The sequence below is a fragment of the Melospiza georgiana genome, chromosome 1 (assembly GCF_028018845.1).
Source record: "Melospiza georgiana isolate bMelGeo1 chromosome 1, bMelGeo1.pri, whole genome shotgun sequence".
Lineage (NCBI taxonomy): Eukaryota > Metazoa > Chordata > Aves > Passeriformes > Passerellidae > Melospiza > Melospiza georgiana.
This window is the reverse complement of record NC_080430.1, coordinates 59,282,793-59,308,849: the sequence shown is the minus strand read 5'-3', so window position 1 is coordinate 59,308,849 and position 26,057 is coordinate 59,282,793. Positions and strand designations below refer to the sequence as shown.

The 26,057-nt window shown below is 40.5% G+C and overlaps 1 protein-coding gene across 1 annotated transcript in view; it reads right to left on the bottom strand.

The window, feature by feature from the left end:
• Nucleotides 1-20,239, bottom strand: part of NFX1 (nuclear transcription factor, X-box binding 1) — a 75,025-nt gene extending 54,786 nt beyond the window's left edge. The window contains exons 1-3 of the mRNA XM_058042299.1: nucleotides 20,150-20,239; nucleotides 10,246-11,295; nucleotides 6,262-6,423 (exon numbers count right to left, since the gene is read on the bottom strand). Of these exons, the coding sequence (XP_057898282.1) occupies nucleotides 6,262-6,423; nucleotides 10,246-11,295; nucleotides 20,150-20,174 (1,237 nt within the window). The 5' untranslated portion in view covers nucleotides 20,175-20,239. The remainder of the gene's footprint in view (nucleotides 1-6,261; nucleotides 6,424-10,245; nucleotides 11,296-20,149) is intronic.
• Between the last annotated feature and the right edge of the window lie 5,818 nt (nucleotides 20,240-26,057).

Here is a 26,057-nt window from a genome sequence, read left to right as displayed (position 1 = left end):
AAAATGAAGATGCCAGTGAAACTACCCTCTCTACAAAGAAGGGACAAAATTACTTAAATGTTTGTTCTATCAATTTAAGGGCACAAATTAAACACCACTTAAACATCAGTTTTTAAAAGAAGCAGAAGAATGAAAGGGGCAAGCGACAACAATTTCCCCTTAATAAACAAAGATCTTGTGTGTAGTGAAGGTATTTTTTGTCAGATTGACCTTAGCTATGCAATACCTTAAGGTCACATTTCTTCAAGAAATGTTAGTAAAATGCTTGTTGCCTTACAGGAAAGAATCTTTCCACTTGATGGCAAAGTGATGCCCAGCAAAACTCCTCCTCCTGACCAGGATCTCTCTAAGATAGAATAAAAATCCATTCTCTAGTTCTGAGTGCTGCTGACAGTCTACATTGTAGAAATAAAGATGAGAAAAATGTCTTCACAAATGACTCGATCTGGAAGAATGGGCGTAGGGGTCATTACAAACATCAAGCCACTCAAGCTTGTTGCAGAGCCAAGCACAGCTTGAATTCCTGAACTTTGGGGGAAAATGCACAGGCTTAATCATAGACTTACAGAAATTAGCTTCTCCACCTAGGATGGGCTTACAGTTAGTTTTAATGGTCATACAATGTGTGATGGGGGTGGGGGGGAGTATACACATCCAAGAGGGAATATTTAGTAGGCAGTTTGGGAAGTCTGTACCTTCCTAGCACCTCAACTCAATGGGGAAAGGAGGGCAACATGCAGCTGGGAGTTTAGGATAAAAAGAGGCTACAAAAACTCAAGAGACCCCCATGGGGGTATAGTGTAGTGGACTCCCTCACTTCATTTGAATAAAGTTGTAGGACTCCTCTGTCTCCTTTATGGACACTGGCTTTCCACAGCGTGATTTTCTGCACAGCAGGGATTCAAGCGAAGCACCCACTGGCTCACTCCAGCTGTCCATTGTGAAGGGGCTTTGGCCTCCCTTCACAGGTGTTGACAGTATGACTGCTAGAGAGTCTTGTGGATGGCAGGACTGGGAAGGTTCCTTAACACACCACAGAGCAAGCAGACCAAGAAGAGAGCAATGCCTTGACTCCCCACAGATAATCAGGAGATTCTTTCATTTGCCTTGGCCAAATCAGCTGTCATTTTCCAGGTGACTGTCAAGACAACAGAAGGCAAAGAAGTTTCTGAGGGAAGACATCTTCAATATAGCCTGAGAAGAGAGATAGTGTAGAGTGGGAGAAGACTTTGCAGTAACCTAGTTCTAGAACTGGTTTCTGGAACCTAGAAATCTAGACCTAAGACAGTTAATTGCTTCTTCCCATCCAAGTACGTAGAGCCGTAAGAACATTTTATTACACTGGTGGTGATTCAAAATACTTCCCTTTCCTTTGCAACTGCACCCACCTTAACATTGATGCTAATCTGATGGCCTGCTCTGGATCTCCAAATTCAGACAGTAAGACAGGCATTACATCAGTGAGTATGGAATGAGCAAAACATACATATAACGTGTTAATAAGCACAAATTATAAAAGAGAGCTGTACACTCCTTCTGTTTTTCACTTCCAATAAGCATTCTGTTGCATAGTATCTCAATATTTAATTAGCGCTGGTGTCCCAGGACTCCCATCCTGGCAACGCCTTGCTTTCATTAATGCCAAAGCTTCCCCTTGCTGAGCATTGTGCCTTATCCCCAAAGGATCCATACCTCCTTTTGTCTTGTAACAGACACAAGTCACTATTGTTCTGGAAGATGAAACTATATGAGATCCCCACGAGGGATGTTATCTACTTCATCCAAATATTCAGGATTTCTCTGATCCAATTCTGTGATCACAAAAAATTGTGAGAAATTATGCACGCACACACACACTTTCAGCCTTCTACTATGAATCACAGAGGTTAAGAGCTGCTGCAAGGCCCTATAAGGGGGGCAATTTTCACTGAAATACCAGTTGGAAGACAGGATCTTTCCTTTTTTCCCCCTTCCTTTTCTTTCTCTTATGGAATTTTGTCCCATTTGTTGCTAAGAGAAAATAACAACTGGTAAAGAGACAAAAGAAATCGCCAGGGTGGGGGAAGGGTGCAGCTGGCTACTCTCGTACCTAAGGGGCTTTCTCCTGGGAAGGGCAGAGATACAGCCGGGAGAGGGCGTCGGGAGGTGGTGAGCAGCTTGGTTTAGCCCGTAGCTCTCTCTCACTCTTGGCATCGGAGGAAGACAGTTGAGCGGCTTACTGTGGGGAGAATTCACTTGCCACTACAGTGCCCAGCCCTGCATTGCTTCTTCCTTACTGTGGGTGAGCCTCTGTTCATTAGAGCAGCCATTGAACTGGGAACTTATTAACACCTGATCTGATTGGAAAGGACCCTCACTATCTATTCAGGTGCCTCAGAGGAAAATCCAGGACCCTGATCCCCTCCCCCTTCCTGGAAGGTACATCTCTCTTGCTGTGTGTGGCAGTAGCTATGGACAACTCCAGCTGCCCCTGCCCAGCCCCGACCGCTTTCTGCGGCAGCCTGAGGCTTTTTTGCTACACTCTAACTCACCACTTCAGGTCCAGCAACCCCTAAGTTTTCTGTTACATTTGTTTGCCACCCCAGGGGGTGTGCTTGCTTCTGCCGGCTGCAGCCCATTTCACCATCCAGCCTGTCCGCCATTACCACGTGAGGGAAACACAGCTGAACTCGCGCCACAGCGCCCCCTGCAGCTGCGAGGGAATCATTGCACCTGCCCTGCCGGGCTGGGAGCCAACAGGCTCTCACGCCGGCTGTGACCGTAACTGCACCAAAGGGGAAAGCGCCTGCAGCCTAGAGAAGGCTGGTACTGGGTTTCTGGATTTTTGTTCTGCTGCTGCTGTTGTTTGCTTTGATATACATACTAGTATCAAGAACTGTTATTCCTTTCCCTGTAGTTTGCCTGAAAGCCCCTTAATTTCAAAGTTATAATAACTCAGAGGAAAGAGGGTCATACCCTCCCCTACCAAGGGTCCCTCCAACCAAGGGAGGTTCCCACCTTCCTTGGTAGACACCTTTCAAACCAAGATACACTGCAAAAACATAAAATGAATATTCAAAACTCATCTTATCAGCAAATAGGCTAGAAGTGAAACATACCAGTGAAAGCTTTGGTTGCTGAATTAGGTAAGATTTTCTGGAATTCATTATAACATTTGCAGAATCAAAGGAAATAGTGTCCTTCGATTAAAATTAATTTTTTTTAATTTAAAAAACCAATTAAAATCAAAATTAATTTTAATTAATTAAAAATTAAAAAACAAAAAACAAAAAACAACTTTTTTTCCCCTTCCAAAACCCAGCAAATTATGGAGTTAAGTAGATTACAGTGTCCCATTTTTCCTATAGCAGACAGTAATAAGTGCCAGGATTCCAATTAATTCCTCCTTATCCAATACCTGAAATGTAGAACATATACTGAAACAACCTATGGTAAAACAAATAAACTCTGGATTACAAAATCTAAACAAGATGGGGTAGCAAAGTCTGCAGGTCAAAAATATATATACTGTTGTCTTTATTGGAGCTATGGTATCAGTTCTACTGAGGCCACAACCTTTAACTTCAGTTAATGATTAGCTGTAGTTTTCTCATATGCAGAATGCAGTAACGTATTTAGTCCAGAAACCCTTACACGAAAAGCAAATGGCCCAAAATCTTTCTATTTTAAAAGCTTTCAGGATTCAAGCATCTAAAGTGACTGTCTTGAAAGATAAAAGCCCCCTTAAGCAATCAGCTACTCTTTTGATAAGGAGTAAGCTGTTACAGGGAGATAAATCAACTCCAAAAAAGGGGAGTCACTCAACAATCACTCTCAGTTTGGCTTATAAAGTTCGCAAATAAAGTTTGGCTTTTAACCTCCTAAGAATTGTCACATTTCTCCCTTGTGCTCACCTCATGGTAAATGTCTTAGGCTGGAAATGCAAGTTGTGGCTGGGGGTGTGTATTCTATTGCCATCTGTTAGAGGTGGGGCAGTTATCTTCTGTTAATTGGGCCACCACTTAAAACCAGGTGGGGCAGTTTTTCTTTATCTCTTCCACAACCAATCCTCCCTCCAGAAAATATCTTCTGTTAAAGGACCATTGAGTCTCACTGCATGACTGATAAAATTACATCATCCCATTGTGAGATGCTCTGCCCGGGGGAGAAGATAAGCATTCCTACCTGGATGTAATCTGATATTTGGAACATCCGCACCAGCCTTTTCCCACTGGATTCCCAGAGGAAGACTAGGCCCATTTATATCACCACTGGACCTTCAGAGGAAAACTACACTCTTCTACAGAATCACTGCTTCAACAGAACCACATTTGTCACTCCAGGAGGAGTGCAGCCACCATTTAATTGGACTGCTACCAACACTGCGACCAACAGGATGTCAGGTTGTGTTCTGACTCTGTCAGTATTGTTTTGTATTACTGGATTTAAAAAAAAAATCCGTCATAATAACTGTTACTCCTACTCCCGTATCTTTGCCTGGCAGCCTCTGAATTTCAAAATTAAAATAATACAGAGGGAAGGGGTCTGCATTTTCATTTTCAAGAGAGGCTCCTGCCTTCCTTAGAAAACACCGGTCTTTTCAAACCAAGACAGTAAACTAATACCTCAAGCACCTTTGAAATAAAGTGAGAACTGGAGCTCACAACCAGCCCTTCCCAGAAGTCTTGACTATGCATCTTCCGCAAAAAGAACTTTGCAACCAATCCTTTCTGCAGGAGATTTACAGTCTGGAAAAACAACTGTCAAAAATTTGGAACTAGGTGACACTATATTTCCTCAGTCTGCCCAGAGAGATACAGAATGACACAAAGAATTGCAAATGCTGAGCAAACAGGGTACAGAAAAAAATTAACGCTACTTCAGGATTACCATCTTCAGAGTGTGTCTACACCACTCAATTGAACTGAGCATGGCTGCAACTCAGCCTTAGCTTACTGTAAAGGATTCGAAGGGCATAAGATACTGGTTTAAGAGTTTCAAAAAGCGGTAAAATACAAGGAATCTGAAACAGTTTAAGCTGATGACAAAGGCTGAAGCTTTCTGTTTTCTCTGAATTCCCTTTCATCGCATGGCATGAGGGATGAATTTCAGGAGTATTTTATCTGAGAAACAAACTAAAAAGTGGTTGAGTAAAAGCAGACAGCTAATGCATGAAGTGCATCTTCTGCTTCACTGCTCAGCAAAGCACAGATAAGAGAGGAGATGTTTTTCTTGATGTGTAAAAACACATCAAGAGTTTTGCATCCTGATGCACTGATTTCATTGAATGATCTTACCCATTCAAATCTGAAAATTAGGTTTAGCTAGAACACTGGAAAGAATTGAGTTAGAGGATTATATAAGGCATACACAGAACTGTAGGGAAAAACTTGTTTAAAACTTGTTTACGGCTTTACCACTTGTAGTGAACCATTTGCCGCTTATGGCTAAATTTTGCCTTACACAAGCTGTTTAAGTTTGTTTAACTAAAGGAGAAACTTTGAACTAAAGGAGAAGCCGCTGTAAGAAATGGATACTATAAAGCAATGGTAGAGGGGTTTTTTAATGCCAATTTCTCTCCACCACAAGCCACTACCATGCAGCCGCAAAATCCTGAGCTTGGAACGTTTGTTCAGAAAATTTTTCCAGGCACATACACTCAAGCCCCCTGTTTGACACTGCCAGACTTCCAGAACCTTCCAGAAAGAAGACTGTGCATACTCAGAATTCTTCCTGAAGGAAGTACTGGAGATACTAGTAGAATCAAGGTTATAAACCCCCCCAATTTCGGATACGTATGCCTGCCTCCATTTTAATGAACTTGGACCGCATATCACGACCATGGACCATGATCCCCTGCCACGTCACTGGAGCCATGGGTGGCAATAGATCTCTCTTTTCCTCTGTTTTTCTCTTTCCTGTTTTCCTCTCTTAGGGCGATCATATGCTTCAGAATGCCTACAGTATCTCTTCTAAAATCCATTAAGTCTTTTTTCACTTAAGGTTTCAAAGCAGTTCTAATAAAATTTGTTGATCAGTTATTTAGTGCTGTTTTGCTTTAATCCACCCCCAGGGATCCCTTTAACAATGAACTTGGTTGCCTTGCCTTAGAGGTGGGTCACATTGTTATCTTAAATAATATTTCTTAATAGCTTTCACTACATAAGCAACACATGAATTTGGCTGTTATATACATTTGAGAATATATCACATACATTATATATACAATATGTATACATAATATAGAATATATATAAAATATATATTTGAGAAAATACCAACCTTCAGCTTGTGAAGCTGGTGATCGTGCCCATTTCTTGATGCAATTCAAGTGGAATACATGGTAACAATTCTGACAGCTCCACACTGGGGCTACTATTCGGACCACCTCACAGCATACCATGCACTCATACTTCTCTGTGGTCAGCTGTTCAATCAATGACCCTGCAAATCAAATATATTACTTGTGTATAAAAGAACAGCTAGCTGAGAAATGAAACTCAAGTCAAATTCAAAGATTTCATTTAAATTATAATGAAACTTATTTTAGCTCTCTGGCTATTTTAGCTCAGTGGCTATAGATAATACATTAGTTTACTCATGGAAGATTCCAGTTTGATAATTCCTGTGCATTTTTTTTTAGCTTCAGAATAGGAAGAAGATTCTTATTAAAGTGGCAATGCAAATTCCATTTTGACAAATTAGTAATTATTATTAATTATTAATTCTGAAGCTATTAATACTTTTAAGATTGGCAGAAGTTTGAGATTTTACTCATCACTTTATATAGGAAATTCATCTTTGCATACACTTTAAACCAAGAAGATGAGTGCTCTTGAATACAGAAATCTCTGCCAAAATTACATTTAATTCCTATCCTTAAGTATTCCCAGGAGATGACACAACAAATATTTATAGTGAAGGACCTGGATTATGGGAATAGGCCCTTTTTAAAGTGAGTGCTTTAGGAGTGAAATTACTGGAACAACAGTCAAAGTACAGGGTCTTTTGAGCCAGATGAACAAACGTGAAAAAGTACTTTGAAAATAAAGCAAGAACCCCACATTAAAGTCAACACAGCCTGATGTGCAACCATAAGAAAGGCACCACATAATGCTTCATTTCTGTCAGATTACTTCTCACCCATTAAGATAAGACTACCAAATACACCTTAAAAATGTCCACAGGATTTAAAAATATATTAACTACAAGTGAACAGTGTAAAAATGTAGCATTTTAAGATTGTACAAGTATCAAGAGACTGAAATGTTATGGTTTATGGCTTAAACATTTTTATGAAGGACTTTTGCCTATTATAACAAATTGTGTAACAAAAACTGCATGGAAGCCCACTGCACTCTAAATGAGGTCTCTGGGCTGAGGCCCTCAACTGTGAGTTAAACTGCCTACGGCACAGAGATAACACATCTGGGAAATGATGGCTAAGACTGGAAGAGCATACATCCATGGCAGGGATGTCCAGAAGCTTCATGGTAGAGGCTATAGCCCCAGGTTTATCTGCTGCCAGACTTGCACAGACCCTGACACCAAACCGAGGAGGAAGTGAGGAAGTTCTTTTGGATATATGGCATACCCTTCAGTCAGAGGCAGTGAACACCCATCCAGCTGCTATGCAGACTTGCCCAGCTGCAGGGCCCCCCACCCTTGGAGAGCCACATCTACCAGACATCCATGTGAGGGACAGCAGATGGGATGTCAAGGCCCATCACAGGCCCACTCCAAGGGGTCCCCAACCCCTTGGAGTTTCCACCTGAATTGCACCAGAGAACACAGCACATGATGCAACATGATGCAACAGACCCACAGTCCTGCAGGCAACAATGTCAAACCTGCCCCCCTTAGGGGAGGCACCTGGGTGTTCCCACCTGGCCCATGATTGATTTATACTTTCTATACTTTTCAGCAGGGGACTGTCATCACCATTGAAACACATGAAGGGATGATAGGTTTCTATTTAATCTGTCTCTGTCACTCTCCTCGTCCCCTCTCCTCCCAGCCCCCTTTTTCTATTTATTTCTTTCTTTTCTCTTTCTTTCTCTTTGTCTCTTTTACTATTAAATAAAATACATATTTTTTCGGTATTAACATCTAACCTTGTTTGTGTTTTAATCTCATTTCTGTGAACATTTGAACTTAAGTACATTTGGCTTTATTCACAGAGTTCACTTTGCTCTTCTGTGATTAGATCAGATCACAACAAGAAGGAAAGCTCAAATTCATAATGAAGGAAATAAGAAAAGAAAATAATAGAAAAAGATTACTGTCAATTCAAAATGTGCTTGTACAACATCTGATTCCAAGCAAGTCCACGGCTTGCAAGTGTTAACAGTGTCTTTCCTCCTCAATACAATTTTGAAATTTGTTTTCTAGCCCTCCTGAATCAAGCTCCACAACATTTAGGACTAACAGTAATTTCTACTTGCTAATCCATAATTATTATCTGCCGTAAAGGAATATTCTCCTGTAAAACATACTACTTTTCTCCAGAAGACTAAAGCTATATCATACTCAGAAACTGCAGCTGTCCCAGAAATAGTTAAAAATCCACAATCCTAGTTCCCTGAAAATAGTGGCAGACAGTGTTTCCAAAAGAGCTCCCAAATAAAGCAGGCAAATAAACAACTATTTTGGAGGGGGAAGCTCCTTAAGTTCCCTGGAAAAGACTATTACTTATCTTTCTGCTTATTGCATGTGATGTTCCTCATTTAATAATAATGATGGGGAAAAGACTGAGGTACCTTCAATTGTATGATTCAAATAGAACCCAGGAGCATGACAGTTGATTTACTTAAGTTAAAGAGGATCAAGGAAGATCTTGATCCTGCTAAGAGAAGAAAACTTCCAACTAGATGTATCTTATGCTTCCTGATTATGCTATTATTTTCTCAATTGTGAAATAGGAGATGCTGAGAAGTCTTCAATAGATTTGATATCAGTTAAGATATTTGGAACTAGTCTACCCATCTCTATCATTCTGTGCAACAGAATGTAAGGTTGAGATGCTTTGTAAAATACCTAATAAATATAATTCTTGGCATTTCTCTTTATTGCATCTGAACATTTAAGCCCCTTAACACTTAGTGCTTAAGCTTATGCAAAACACTTAGAATAAGCTACCTAAGTTGTTGCTGAAACAGAAACCAGTATTATAGCCCTGAAGAGATTGAGCTGATTTCCATTTAATGTTTTCAGTCACTAATGGTATGAGTCAGCATAAATTTCCCTCAGAAAGCCAAAAACTGTGGGTCTGGTTTACACTGTCAACAGCACATGTTTCTATTCTCAAACTTCCAAAAATAGTATCCAGATATCGCCTCTATTTCTAATTACCTTTTAAGGTGATGCCTAACATTTTTCATATTTTTTCTTTTATTCCCTATATTTTTCACACACATATTTGGAGCTCTGCACTCATAGCTAGTTTTCCCCAGTACTTTCCCCTGCCCTGAAAGCCAAAACACATTCCAAGACCCTTATGCTACCTTGGTTCTCCTTAGAAACCAAGCTTGAAAAACAGCTCTTTGAGACACATTTTCATCAACAAGGTTCAGTCTTGAACTGTGGGGAGAACAGCATCGCCACTTATGCTGCTAATTGGTGATTTTTGTTAATTGTGTTGATTAACTAAACTTATAAAACCCTATGCACCCGGAGGGGGGAGGTTTGTGGACGTTTTCCATATTTGCACATGAAGGCCTGCAATAAAGACCAGTTTCAATATTACCTCCTATACTGTTATCTCAGAAGTGGGTGTTGTTTCATTTATAGGTTAACACATCAAAGGTGCAGAAAAAAAACCACATAAAATTCAGTTATGAGTAGAATACCATTTCTCTGTCCGGCATTTTTCTACTCCCACAAAAAACATGAAAATACCTATTCTGCAAAAGTCAGTTTCAGCATTATCCTTCTCAAGTCCTATTATTTAGAATGCTCAGAATTTTACTCCCACAATATACACATTTTAAAATGGTACTCAACTAGGTCATTGTTTGCAGTTTGGTGTAGCAAAAACAGAAAAAAACTTTAAACAAAATCTGTCCTTCTCTAGGTAAACTTACAGAATATGTTCCTACTGAAATACCATGCATCTACATTTACTTCTACCCTCTGATCCCAAAACCAATTTAATGTGAAATAATAAGCTTCTTCAGCTACTCAAGGCAGGAGCTGAAGCAAAGACTGCTTAAATTATTCAAAATCATATCTTTCATATGGGAGTCCAGGACAGTCTCAAAAACTTACCTGTATGAGTTTCTTTGTTTTTTGGTACATCACTTTGCTTCTTCCAGTACTGGGTCCAGCTGAAATGAAGTGAAGGTACTTGATCCCCCTTTAGCAAGAACTTTCTTCCACTGAACCTGAGAGACTCAGACAACTGATGTCTGATTTCACTGGTCAAGTTTTCATCATTTTTGTGAGCAATGAGTTCTTTCTTCCTTTCATTTTTATCTTTTGAAGTATATGCAACAGAAGACTTCTTACCTACTTTTGTATTTTTACTACGGTGAGAATCATGTCTTTTCTGACACTCCTTTTCTACTGGGGGTTTATTCCACACAGGCTTCCGGGGATATCTTTTGTTTACATTATTGTAGCCTTTTTGCTCATCCCCACTTCCAAAAGGTGCATCACAGAATGCCTTTCCAATGGACGACTCTGAAGAGTCAGACTGCGTCAAATCCAAAGATGGAAAATTTTCAAACAGCTCTACTTTCTGTTTAGAGCTCATTCGCTTTTCACGGTCATGTATCTGCTTTCCCTTTTCCCTAAAACCTCTCCCAGATACATGTATCAGATGTGATTTCTTTGGCTTTGCGCCTCTGCTATCTGCATTAGGTACTTCCCGGTCACTCTCTGAGGAGAGAAAATCACCGTATCCTCTAGGAGGTGCTCTTCTACCAGGTACTAGTGCAGCATCTGAAATTCCTGGACCTGCATCAGCATCAGTAGTACTTTGCCTTGTCTTATTTCTAGCACATGTGCTATCATTTCTTAATCTATGCAATCTCTGGCTTTGCAAGCTGCGATTCTTCAAACTTTTACTGGTACCAAAATATTGGTGGAAGTCTTCAGAATTCCCATACTGACTTTCCAGATTACAAAAGCCATGATGCTTTGTGGAAGAGCTTTCATGATCTGTACCTCTTTCAGAATAGGGACTAGGAACTGGTATATTACTTCTATTCTGATTCCTGTTAGAGTCTTTCCTATCTTTATTTACCCAGTTTATATCTGTTGGTTGTCCTTCTCCAGAAATGGAAGCAGCAGCACCAGGGCTGAAATTCGATGTACCTAAAACATAAATGAATACAAATTCATAAAACTTAAACAGTACATACTTCTTTTCAACCAAATTACCATACATGCAAGGGTCCAGAAGTTCCATCAATCCCACACTTAACAGAACAATTGGAAACAAGTGTCCAGAAACGCGAACTGAATCATACAGTGCTTTGTAGAAGCCTTCTTGTCATCTTTACAGGACTGTGATAATCCAGAATTAAGAATATAAAAATAAAAAGTGAAAGAAAACTTTTGAAGCAGCACAAGACATGCAAGTGTGACAATCAGTGTTTAACATCTAAAGTTTTTCCAAGCATGTTTACATAAATACAAGAACCTGAAAAAAGGGGTCCTTTAAATACAATGTCTACATCTGAGATTTGAATATCTTACAAATTTTGAAAATAAATTAAAAGGAGCAGTAGTAAATACTTGCATCAACTCTGATTATACTGTTCTAGAGACAGACATATTAAACGGCACAGGACTGCTGTGCAAAACTATTTTCTGAGGCCATCAACATGAACCATGCTTCTACTTCAGCGGTCTTCTGTAATTTCCATGCCTCTAGATAAAAGAAAGATAAATCCTATGTTACTCAATTTCCTGTAACATTGCGCCAGTAGTGTCTGCCTGCAACAGAAATTATTAGGTGAATATCAGGAATAGTTTAATTAGCTGTGGCAGATTAGTTAAATTTTACACAGTAATGTAAAAAAAAGTAGTTAATAAAATCTCTAAGATCTCATGGATCTCATTTTACTGGTTGGGTAGGTTACCTCACGTGGTAGGAGAGAGCGCAGTTTATTCCTGGTTCATAACAATTAAAAGAGATAATCAAACACTTAGGCCATGACTTAGGCCAAAAGACTCTCCAAAAGGCTAATACAATCTAGGATCCTGAACTACCATTTCTCTCAATTAAGACTGTGAAAATTAACATTTTGGAGAGAAGAATAAACCAGAACATTTCAAGGCACTAACATACTTTTTTTTCCCCAACAAATTAAATTTGTTTTCAAATGAAAACAGGTTTTTTCAAAACCTCTAGGAATGGTTATAGCTGCAATGTGAAGTTGGCGGCCAGAGGAAAAACTGTAACATACAACTTCATGGAAGTGAAGCTTTAACCTTAATAAAAATTAATAATTTAAAATTACATTTCAGGATGTTTTAACCACATTGCCTAATTCATACTTTAATTTTTAAAGAGCACTTGAAATTACTTTGGGGATTTTTGTCTTTGCAAAAACTAAATTATATATTATTTATATAATATATATAATTTAATATTATCTATATTTACTATACCCATATATATTAACATTACAATGTTACATTACAAGATAGTCTATGTTATTAATATAGTATATTATATACTACTATATGCCACTCTACACAGTATTATATGTTATAAATCAACTAGATACAAATGGCAAATACAAATAGTTTGGGTTTTTTTGAGTTGAAATACTAACCTGATTTTGCAACAACAAAATGGAAAAACCAGACAGAAATCTGGTCTTCAAAACAGCTCAAGACTGAATTAAGAATCAGTGAAAAATTGAAATTAGGTCAGGCAAAAAAGAAGTCGAGAGACATGTACTGATCTTTTCTTCCTGGTACCCAGTGAAAGCACATTCAAAGCTGTGACACCACCCCCCCCCCCATCTCCCGGGAATAAGGAGGAGGGGTGGGGAGGTGTTCAGACTCGACATGAGGGGACACGTCTTTGCCAAGAGCATGGTCAAAACCCTTAACAGGCTTTCCAGAAGAGTGGTTAATACCTCATGTCTGCCATTGTCTAAGAGACAACTGGACAACACTCTCAATATGCTTCAACTTTTGGTCAGCCCTGAAGTGGTCAGATCTGGATTCAATGACCACTGTAGGTCCCTTCCAGTTGAACTATTCTATCGTTAGGACTGCAGACCCTAGTAGGTACCAACATCAGGCTGTACATATGAACGATTCTGGACTGAAAGCATCTTCCCTAGAAACATTCTATTTTTCTCAGCATATGTATCCTGTGTAAAGAATTGCAAATGTAATGTTGTCCATTGTATTTTCTACAGCTACACTTACTTCCAGTTTTCCCAATGTTAAGTCAGTTTCTTTCCTATCACTAATAAAGAGCAGTACAATTGTAAATTATGCACTACAATGTTAACAGCAGTGATTCAATATAGACTACTTAAATTTTACACATTTTGATCTGAAAACAGAATGTAATCCTAGAATTCCATGCAAACCTGATTTGAAACAGCCCATTTTATTAGTTGTTTTAGGCTTTCCTTTGTATATTCTAAAATTTAAAGTCTGACAGATAGCTATGGTTTAATAAAAACAGGTTTGCAGAAAAAAATTAGAAACTGGGATTCAGATACTTAAAAGCACCTCCAAAATATTAATAAATCATTAGAAGTTTTTACATCAGTAAGATTCCCATTCTTGCTCTCAGCTTCTACATAATGAAGAAAATTCCAGAGTGGTAAATTCTACTAAAACTGATTTCTGTCTGCCAAGACAAGAAACTGCAAAATAAATGTACAAGTGTAATAATAAGTAGCTAACACTGGCTGAAATCGTCTCTGACATGCTTACATATACATACACAAAAAATCATAGTAAAAGGGATACCCCAAAGCTAAAGTCCGGCCTGTATTTCTATAAAATAAACACAGAATATTATAACAACTTTAGAAAAAACTTCTATATTGTCTCACCTTTGTGCCTAAGAACATCATGGAACAGATCCTAGTAGGAGTTACACTAAGGCACATAGAGGACAGGGAAGTGATTTGGGACAGCAAGCAGAGCTTCACCAAGGACAAGTCCCACCGGACCAACATAGTGGCTTTCTATGATGGAGTGACTGCATAAGTGAACAAGGGAAGGGCTGCACATATTATTTATCTGGACTTATGTAAAGACTTTGATATGGTCTCTCCTAACATCCTGCTCTCTCAATCAGAGAGATGAGTGTACTATTACACAAATAAAAAATTGTCTGGAAAGTAACATCCCGAGAGTAGTGGTCAACAGCTCAGAGTCCTGATGGACATCAGTGACAAGTAATGTCCCTCAGGGGTCTGCACTGCAACCACTATTGTTTAATATGTTCATTAATTATATAGTCAAAGAGGTACATTGTACCTTCAGCAAATTTACAAATGCCATCAAGCTGAGTGGTGCAATTGACACAGCTTGAGAATGGAATGCCATCCTGAAGGACCTGGACAAGCTCAAAAAGTGGGCCACAGGAATCTCATGAGGTTAAACAAGACCAAGGGCAAAGTGCTGCACCTGGGTCAGGGCAACCCTGAGTACCAATAAAGGCTGGGGGATGAACAGATCAAGAACAGCCCTGCTGGTAAGACTTGGTGAATGAGAGGCAGACATGACATGACAACAAGCGCTCACAGCCCAGAAGACCAACTGCAACCTGGGCCACATCAGAAGTGTGGCCAGCAGGTCAAATGAGCTGATTCATCCCCTCTACTCTGCTTCTTGATACATCCCCTCTACTCAATTTCAATGCAACACCTGGAGTGCTGCATCCAGCCATGGGGTCCCCCCAGCACACGAAGGTCATCAACTTGTTGAACTGAAGCAAGTGTGGAGGAGGCCACCAAGATGGCTGGAGGGACGGAGCATATCCCCTCTGAGGAAAGGCTAAGAGAACTGGATTTGTTCAACCTGGAGAAGAGGCTCCAAGGTGACCTAACAGCAACTTTCCAGTACCTGAAGGGAGCCCACAAGAAAAATGGGCAGGGGCTTTTTACAAGGGCATGTAAGGACAGCACAGGAGGTCTAGCTTCAAGCTGGAAGAGAGATTTAGGGTAGATATAAAGAAGAAAATCTTTACTTTGACAGTGGTAAGACACTGGAACAGGTTGCCCAAAGCAGCAGTACCATCACTGGAAGTGTTTAAGGCCACACTGGATGGGGCTCTGAATAAGCAGGTCTAGTGGAAGATGTCCCTGCCCATCACCGGGGGGGTTGAAACTAGATGACTTTTAAGGTCCCTTCTAGCCCAAGCCAATCTATGATTCTATGATTTTAACATCTCTAGGAATTTTGGTTTGAATTAGAATGAAGCATAAGAAAGCAATATGGTTTCATGCCTGTTCTACCATAGCATTAAACCCCTCCGGCATTAACTGTCGACAGAGCCAGAATGCCCTGGCAAAGAGGTAGTCCTTGTGAACTATCTTTCAGAAAAATAATTTTATAAGGACACATAAAAAAATATGAAGCAAATTAATAAGTACTCATTTCAGTAAGTACAAGCTCATCTTCAAAAACAGAGCTTATACTTGGGAACAGTACCGCCAATAGCTTAGGTACTCTTTTATGAATACATTAAGGATGACATTTGAAGGTGCCACTTAAAGACGTTACGCCTAAGTGACATATTTTAGAACAGTTTCACAGTTTCAGGAAGCTATATTCATATAGATTTTTAAGAACCATTGCATAATGTACTTTAACTAATATGAAGTTGATAATTAAATACAAGTATAAAAGAGAAAAAATATATTGACAAAGTTAATCAGAAAAAAATGTAACAGTCCACAGAAGCCCTTTAGGCATCAGACTTAGTACTTCTTTCTTCTTAAATTAATTCAGCTTTACTTCCTAGACAGGAAGAACTGACTTTCTTCTGAAGTTTTCTATCAGTATAAAACTGGAATGAAACAAACAATACTGATTATTACCATTCTTTCTAAATGGACTTCAGACATCTTTTAAATGACTGCTTTTAATGAGATACCAATAAATTCAGCCAAAAATAGTGTCTTGCACTGTGTGCAAAAACAGTTTCTTTAGTACCATGTGTTTGGCTCCACAATGCAAAAAAAGTATAAAAATATTAAGCGTCCAAAGGAGGACAACAGAGATGGTAAAAGGACTAAATTACATAAGCAGCTGAAAGTACTAGCTTTGTTGAGTTTGGAGGAGACTGAGGGGTCACCTTGCTGCTGCCCACAGTTTTCTTATGAGAGGAAGTGGAGAGGCAGTTGCTGATTTCTTCTCCCCAGTAGCCAGTGACAGGAAGCAAAGGAAAGCTTAAAGCTCGGTCACAGAGAAGTCAGACTGGAGAGCATCAGGTAAAACTTCAATTAAAGGGTGGTCAAGTACTGGAAAAAGCTTTATAGGAAAATGGTCATGACCCCAAGCTTTTCAGTATTCAAGAACTGTTTTAATAATGTGTTTGGATATCTTATTTAATTTTTAGGTTGCCCTGTGGGATATCAAGCATTTAACTCAATGACTCTTGTGAGTCCCTTTCCACTCAGAATATTCTATTAATAGATGTTCTATTTATATACTATCTCTCACCTATAAGACAAAGCTGATTTTTCAGGATGGATGCCTTTATTTTTAAAGCAATTCAAATAACCTATTCTTTCACCTAAAGACAGATGACAGTAGAATGTGCACACGACAATCTATTCATGTCAGCATTACATATATCCAGACGAGATGATTCAGTCATCTGCACACGAAGTGCAAGTTACACAGAAGACACTCCCTGCAGCGCTTAAATACCTGTATTAAACAGAACAACAACCCCCCCCCAAAAATTTTAAAACCCACAAACAAACAAAAACTGAATGGTCCATTATCTGAAGATACAGACCTGAAATCTGAAGCTTTCCCCATAGCACTGGGAGCTTTAAACCAGACTACCAAGTTTAAATTTTCTGTCTTCCCTGATCACTTTATACATTCACCTACAGCATCTTATTATTTTCAAGATGACACACATTTATAAAATGTTGAATTTCTTCCTAAACAGGAGTTTTTGTTTCAGGCCTATTGACTCAAGTAGTGCAACCAATTTCCAGGCAAAACAATCTGCATGCCCAAAACTCGTTGTTTACTTCAACTGTATTAGCTCATGTCATAAAAGATATACTCCCCTACTACAATGCTTTCCAGAAATTACTAAAGAATAACATGCAAAACCAGTCTACCCATAGAATTACAGAATGGCTCATTTTGAGACTTCTGTAGATCATCTAGTTCAAAAATCCTACCCAAAAAGTGTCAGTTGCCCATAACTGTGACCAGCTGGATTTTGAGTATCTTCAAGGACTGAGAGGCCATGGCCTCTCTCAGCAACCTGTTCCAGTGTTATTCTCACAGTAAGAAGGCTTTTCCTTGTGTTCAACTGGAATTTTGTATGTTTTACACCTGTGGCCTCGTGTCCTTTAATTTAATACCACTAAGAACAATCCGGTTCCATATTCTTTATTCCCACACTTTCAGTATTTGTACACAGCACTAATATCTGAGACTTCTTATGACTAAACATATCCAGCTCTCTCTATCTCTCCTCATGAAAAGGATGCTCCAACTCCTTAATGGTCTTCATGGTTCTTTGCTGGACTCAGTCCAGTATGTACACGTTCTCCTTGCACACACGGAGCCCAGAGTTGGATACAGTGCTCAAGGGGTGGCCTCATCTCACCTTTACTGCAAAGCTATTTTCCAGCTAGCTAGCCACCTGTGTATATTCATACAGTGTGATGTAATTGCCTTTTTTGATATTGCCATTTCATGTCCAATTCAGTGTATCCACACTTTAAATGGACCTCTAAAGTTTTAGCCAGCCCATTTCAAGATGACATGCGAGAAAATTTCAAAGTAGGATTTTGTGATAAGTAGTTTCATCATCCAAACAAAAGGACCCACTAAAGAACAGATTTTGCATATGGAAAACAAATACATTTTAAGTTTTCACTTTCTTCTTCTCCCTTACAGTGACCAATGTTTTATAGCAATTCCCTGGTTATCTGCAGCTTAATGATGCATTGTAACATGTAGAACACCCAGCTGTTGTTATGATGGCAAAAAACCAAAACTACATTAAACAGTAATTACAGCAACTGATGGGAAAAATCCATTAACAGCTATTAAATAGAATACATTTGTCCCTTCTACGTGAACAGGGACTGAAATGAGAAAGATGCATCAGTGTGAACAATTATTATACAATTGCTTTGCTGCTTATATTTTTCCTCTTTGTCTTTTATAATAATTTCCTGGGTCTCAATAATTCTTCACTACTGACAAAATATCCTGGATGAGCAACACATCTGTAGTGGCCAAAAACTGTCACTCTTCAAACCCCTGTTCTACTCTGAGAGCAGAAATATCTTTCAATGTTAAGCTTTCAAAATCAGACACTTGCTCCATCCATGAACTTGTAGCGCAAAAGCCAGTTTCCATTCTAATACTGCACATGTACAACTCAAAACTTACCTATGAGATTTTTCTTGAGAGCACGAAAAATGACCCAACTCCAGAACTTAATCCCAAGTGACCCAACTCCAGAACTTAATCCCAAGTAACAATATCTGTTATTTTGTTATACCTTATTATAAGGCAAGTGTAGAAATGGTGTCCCATGCAGACGACTCTACTGCTTTACAGTAAAGCAATTTTTAGTCCAGTATACCTAAGACTCCCCATTCCAATACATATATACTATACAAAAAGATTTCACAATCACACTTGACCCACAGCCTGACAGAATGAAACACAGACAAAAAGAAATTTGACTGCATCAGCTTTACTGAAGCTATGTCTCTGCTCTTTGTACCATGTCCCAAGCCATTTCACCTCAAACAAGGGCAGTGGACCCATTCTCATACCGCCAAAAATTGAACTCATGTAACTTCTCCATCATGCTAGCCAGACCAGACTGCCAAGAACAGGGGATGCTATTAAGGACAATGGCTGTAGATAACCTTCATCTGAATAAACATCAGGATGCTGCAAAATTAGAGAATGATACTTTCTTCTTAACCCAAAATACAAAAGTCCAGGATTTCCCTTGACAGAAATCCAACAACTATGAACAATGAAATTAGTCAGCTCATCAACTGACCTCAACGTGACATTGATTACCGGATAAGGTGTACTGGACTACAGTAAAATTAAGCAACATGATGAAAAAACTGAAAGTCATTGATTAGTCTCAGCAACAGAGTTATTTCTAGACACATATCGTGACAAAATTAAGTAACAGTTCTTCTATTGTTAAGTATCCGAAATACAGGACAAATAATTAAATGCAAGGCTGAAATATCGATTTGTAAGGTTTCCTCCCCACTCCTCTGCAACCATAACCAATAAAACTAAAGTTAATCTGAACCTGCATCATACAAGTAAGCACGGCAAAACAAAGGAAAAACTGTTTTCTTGCATGTTGCACCCAGTCCCGTGTCCCTAAGACGCTCTCCTTCCGTGAGCCCCTGCCTAGATTCCTCAGAACAGGTAGCACCTGCTCTAACCAGTAATCTCCTGCATGTTCAAGACTTCTACTCACAGATCCCTCTGAGACCCCTCAAAAAGACGCGGCTTTATAGCAGCTCGTGGGCTTGAGCCGTTGTCATTGTCACTGCTCTATGCGGGCAGCCTGAGACCTGGGTTTCAAGGATATGGGTGGGCAGCGAGCAGACAGGTTTTCCAGTAACCAAGCTCTTATTTATGTATTTTCTCTGGCGTTACCAAAGACATTACATTCGTTTGTCCCGTACTAGGAGCACGCACGTTCCTCCTCGGGCAAAGTTTTTCCTACCGGGCCCTGCGGCACAGGCAAGTCCGGCCATTTTGGGCGCGACAAGCACCGCTAAGTCGCGCCGGGCAGGGGCGGACCAGACGCAACAGGTGGTGCCGCAGCCCGCACCCTTCGACAAACCAGCGTTCGATGGCGACGGCTTCGGCGCGACTTTCTACCCGCTAGTATCGCTGGGGAGTGATGACTGCTTCTCCCCTTCACTGCGCCCACCCAATCCTGCAGTCCCTCTCCTCAGTCCCCCTGCCTCAGAGCGGCAGCTACGCTCACCTGAGCCGGGCCGCGCCTCCGCCATGCCAGCACCAGCCTCACTCCGCAGTCCGGCGTTCCAGCTGCCGCGCACGCGCACAGATTGCGCATGCGCCACGATTGAGCCTTATCTCCGCACGCAGCCTCACCGCAGTGGTGAGAGAGAGATAGAGCAGAACGAAGCACGAGGTGGGAGGGGCGGAGCCGGGGGCGGGCCGAGCCGCGCGCAAGGAGGGTGTTGGGTTACGTGGCGTTGCGTGTGCTGTAGCGCTGCTTTTCCCGTACCCGGAAAGGGCTAGGAATCCGAAACCTTGTTTGATACTGCAGAGGAGGAGAAAAGGAAGACAAATAGCGAGAAAGAAACACTAACTGGCAATTAATGGACCTTCTGGTGGGCAATCGGCTTGTCTCTAGCATTTCAGAGCCCGGCTGAGCGGCCAGGAGCAGGAGGGTGGGTACAGGACGGCTCGGCCCTCTCTCTCCATGTGTAAAAGAGGTGCTTTCTCTAGGCACAGGATAGAAAGCAGGGATCTGTTATCAGGCTATCTTAAAGGAGGTAGCAGAGACATAAAAGAAGTTCACACAAGGATTCCCATACTACAGCTGATGCTGCAAACAAATCTTAGGTTTCAGCTACAAACAATCCGTAGAACTGCATGATTCGTCATACTGCAGGTTTCAGCACCAGTGTTTAACCGTTTTATGATTCACACCTTGCTGAAAGGTTTGCAGTGCCATGGTAACAGTACATTCTGAACAGCTCAGAGGCCTTACAGAGCTGCTGATTTTTACAGAGACTGCACAGAAAGCTCATAGTTCTGTAACATCAGCAACTCCAAAGAATGACACCTCAGCACGACAGGCTGCTTCACACAGCCTGCTGGCATTTTAACCTCCACACCCCACCCTCCTAGTGAAATTCTCCGTTTAAAAGTTCCACTAGCTGCATAGTGCTACTGTTCATTGTGGGCAAAGTTAATGGCTTCAAAGACCTTAAAGAACTTGTGGGTTATTGCAGAAACACTAGCCACTGAAATGTCCCCCAGATTCATGCCATTGCTGCAAAGGAAGCTTGCAAACCAGTATGGCAACGGCCTTATGCCACATGATTCCCATGTATTTTGAATGTATATTAGGTGCTTTGCTGTATGTAAACATGGTGATCATCTAAGGCTGCAAAGAAAGGTATGTGTCGGGAACATCCTTTCAGAGATGGTGTGTGGTTTTCCTGCTGCTGTCAAGAAGCTTGCATTAGTCCTCTAGTTCCCATAGACTTATCTGTCACTACTTTAAAGATGTGACCATAATATTCACATAGAACTACTACTTTATTTCCACACTGCTTTTCATTAATACCACAACACTTCAGTATGCACATTCTTTTTTGTTGTTGTTGTTGTTGTCACCAAGAAACCAGTCACTGCTTGGAAAGCACTAATGAAATTTTCCTGTATGTTCTGCTGCACAATTGCTAATGGTTAGGTCTGTACAGGTTTTCCTTTGTTCCCCATTTTCCCTTTTTATCTAAACAGTTCTGCTTTTTTTTCCCCTTTCCCGTCTTGAATTTGCATTGAGTCAATTACAGCCATTCCTGATAGTCTAACTTAACTGTCCAGCATTTCTCCACAGGCATCTGCTTTTATTTTCTTCTTTAGTTTAGCCAAAATAGCCTTTTTATCTTTTTCTCATAATTTCTTCTTTTCACTTCAGGGATAGTGGAAAGGTTCTCCCCACTGTATCATACATCCTCTCTTAAAACATGTATTTTGTTTCTACTTTGTCATGCTTGAATATTTATCTTCCGATCCTTTTGCCATTTTTACACTCATTTCTTTGCTCAGTGGCTGCTTCTTTTCATCTGAACAGTATGACCGTCAGGATGTAGCAGGGACAGATTTCTCCATGTAGAAGATAGAGCTGGGAGCTGAGTCAGCAAATTCAATGCCTGAGCAAGAAGAGCAAGGTAGGTTCACCAGGCCACAGGCCAGGTTGCCATGCAAGCCTGTAGTGACAGGGCAGCTTAAGATAGAAGTCAAGACAGTGCGTAAAAGTCAGTGAGGTTAGGTACAAGCATACCTGCAACATAGTTTAGGCAGAAATAGAGCAGGTGTTTTAAAGCAGTGAGGGAAAGAACAAAGGGTAGGCACTCTGAAGTTGGTGTGAGCTCATCCAGACAAACATCCAGGATGTTGGGAGTAGGGACATGGTAGAGATGTACTCAGGGCTCTTACAGTCATCTCTCCTATATGCAGCAGGGGCGACAGTAAACAACCTTGCCTTTCAAGGGAGAGAGGGAGATGAGACAAGGAAGCAGAAGGAAGAGAAGCCCTAGCCTAGGTCTGTGTCAGCATGTCAAGGAGGACAAATCTCAACACATTCGCTTCTGAACAGTCATCATGGTATAGTCATTTCTAAAAACCTATTTTCATTTAGTCATCAACCTACAGTCATTTCTAAAAACCAGCCCATGGTGGGGTCAATGACTGCTCAGGACATGCCTTGACATGAAGACATCAAGGTTGTCATTATGTGGAGATTCTGGTGAGGAAGATGAAATGGACTATAGCCAATAAACTACAAGTCTAGATGTTCAGCATGTGTCTCCTGCATACACATTGTACCCTTTTGTGTGAAGTATTTCCTGGAGTTCCTGATTTTTAAAGAAGCTGTTCCTAGGTATTTCAAATGCCATTGGGGTTACAATCCCTGCAAGCAGGAGCAGTAGTTTAATACAGTTATGTGTACACCTCCAGAAGGCTAGGGAGGAGTTATAAGGTGCTGCAGACACCATCAATTGCAGCACACTGTGATGCCCTCTCTCTTTGGGTTCCTTCCTTTCTTTTCTTCCTTACATAAAGCCCTTACAGACAAGCAAAAAAAAAATCATCCACCAATATGTGCTTTCATTTTTAAAAATGCTTGTTGCTAGGGACAGTTTTTAGAAGCATCCTTCCAAAAGCTAGGTTTGGGCATGAAGTTGAAAATAGAATCCAAACTTGTGACAGATAAAAAGTAAACGATACCATGAGACAGTCTAAAAGAATTTGAGGAATAGCTTGCATAAGGAATAAAATCTAATAATAAATCCCCTTTCAAACACACACTTCAGGCCCTGGCTATAGGCCTGACAGACTCCAGTACCAGGAAAATTGAAAGAAATGTAAAAAAGTATACAAAGTAAATAACAGAAAATCTAAAATAATTTGTTACATCTGTGTTCACTATGGCAGAGATGGATGAGATTCCCAAGCCAGCTCTTCTTTTTTATGAGGGGACTCAGTGGGAGTTGTGTCTTGAAAGATTCCATATGTAACATATAGGTTATGGAACATATAGTCAAAATTAATAATAATAAATCACAAAGACCAGACAGTATATAACCAGCAATTCTAAAAGAATTCAAGAGTAAACTACAAACTGTCCTGAAAAACCTCTAGTACAAAACTGGTTTGGTAGCAGAAGGCAGGGTTGTATCTGCTACAGCTGACTCTTGAAAGCTGATTTTAAAAGAATGCCATAAGACAACTAGAAAAGTACAGTCCTAATATCCATAGCAGGCAATTTAGTGGAAACTGTAAAATAGATTAGAATTGGCTAACATATGCATAAAGATGATATAATAGGGATGAGTCATAAGGGCTTTTGTAAAGGGAAGAGCTGCCTCACAAATTCACAGTCCTACTGAAATACTTAGTAGTCCATCATGGCTAAGGGAGATAGGTCCTGTAATACTGACCATGGATTTCTGGAGGCAATTTGGAGAGGTCAGCCATCAAAAGCTCTTAAAAGCTACACTGCCAAGAAATAAATAATTGCAAGTGTAAATAACTGAATGAAAGATAGCAAATAAGACAGCCAATAGTCCTTTTTCACAGGAAAAGGAAGATACCAATTGAATCCCACGAGGAAGTGATTTGGAACCTGATCGGTGCAACATATTTCTCAAGGTTCTTGAAATGGCACTGTCAGAGTCTGCTCACTCTGTGTTATTTAGGGAAATGTAGGCAATGGCAGGCTGAGAAGAACTGCAAGCAGAAGAATCTTTGAGTACTGGGTATATGGGCAAAAAGATAGAATTTGGGGGAGCTCATTGTAAAGCACAGCATGTGGGAAAAAGCCATCTCACCTTCACATTTAAAAGGAAGAGCCCTGAGCTGTTACAAGACAGGTAGTTGTCTGAAAATGTCTTATCTATGCTCAGTAGTGTGGGGAAAAAAAAGGCAAATCAAATTATTAAACTTTTCTAAGAAATGAGTAAAGAATCAGTAGAGATAACACCAAGACAGTGTATAAAATGATAAATATTATACACAAACCTGGGTCCTCCTTCTCAGAGGACAAAGGAATGGGGAAACAACTTTGAGAGGTGACATAGAATTAAAGATCATTTAGAGTCCTGTCCAGGAAGCAGTGACAGAGCACTTAATCTACCAAAAAAGTTTGAAGCTGAAAACCATAATGGTAGTACCATGTTACTAATAACATGATACTAGTAAGTAACACAATGACCAGTTTGGTTTGAGAAATCTGAGTGTCAGTAAAAAGACAGTGGCCCAGATGAGAGTCTCAGACATGAATTTTCAGATGTTGAAATTCTGTACCCACTTCTGATTTCTGAGGTGCATAGCACAAGCTGATCCTGCCTTTGCTTCTGGTGTCCTAGGTGCTAACTGTGTTTTTCATGCTTATGGAAGACAAGTTCTGAAGTCCTCACATAGCCCTGTTACCCAGACAAAAATAGGTGGCCTGCAGCAACTGTTCCCTTCTGCACACTGCTGAGAAACCAGACCAGTCCCACATGGCTCCAAATAGCTCGCACCTTGGTTTGAAGACTTCAGCAAGCAGCAGTTCTGCTGTCCAAGGAGGAAGAAATAAGCAGGGGACCTGAATAGGTGATGAAAGCTGTCTGGTTTGTGTTAAGAAACTTCTATGAAACTCTGGTAGTCACACTCCCAATGGCAGAGATCTTAACTCCTAGGACTGAAGCTGCTTTACAGTAAGTGGCTCCAATGAGCTGCAGGTGGCCCCACTTGACAGACCCCATGACATGCAGTCAGACCTGGTTTCCTTCCCAGTTTGACCCTAGATTTTCCATAATGGAGTCTCAGATATTGAGTTCCAAAAAGCAATTTATTCACAGAACAGTAACACAGAAACGTGTTATCCAAAAGGTCAGCATTTCACAGCCTCTTGTCTCAGACTCGTAACCAGAGCTCAATCTGCATCTCAATTTGCTGTTAGGTCATGTGGAGGGGGGGGCAGCAGGCAGGAGTCAGAGACCACTTACCCCCAAGTTCATGTGGCAACAGAGAGATTTTATTTCCCAAGCACTCCCTTATATAGGCCATCTGAAAGACCTGGTCTGGATGCTATCATTGGTTTGAACTCTGTGCCCCTTGAGGTTCTGGCCAGTGAGATGCCGGCGGCCTTTGGAGATATATGATTGGGCAAGACCCCTGTCAATCACGGTAGCAGCTGGCAAACTGGTCTACATGGACCAGATGTATTCCTCAACAGTTTGGATAGCAGCAAATGAGGTAGAAATGTGCATCCCCAGAGACAGCACATTGTGTTACCAGGAACCAAGCATTCATCACTGTTACAGTACAAGCTGGCTTGTACTGGGCAATTAATTTTGCTATAAATAAGAAACCCAGCTTGGTTCCATAAACAGGTCCCTGGCTGAGCGATGATAGGATAGATTTGAATACACACAGGGTCTTCACCCAATCACGTTCCACCCTAAGCTGCAGGGTGCCCACCCTCTTACTAGTCGGGGAGCTAGGTGGTGTTAAAGTCAGAACAATGAGCTGTCTAGACCAAGAGATTGGAAACCTGCTATATAAGGAGAGTGCGGACAATAAAACATGATGTTGTCACATGAAGACCTAGGGTATATGTTGTCTGTGTCTCCGACCACCAACTCCAT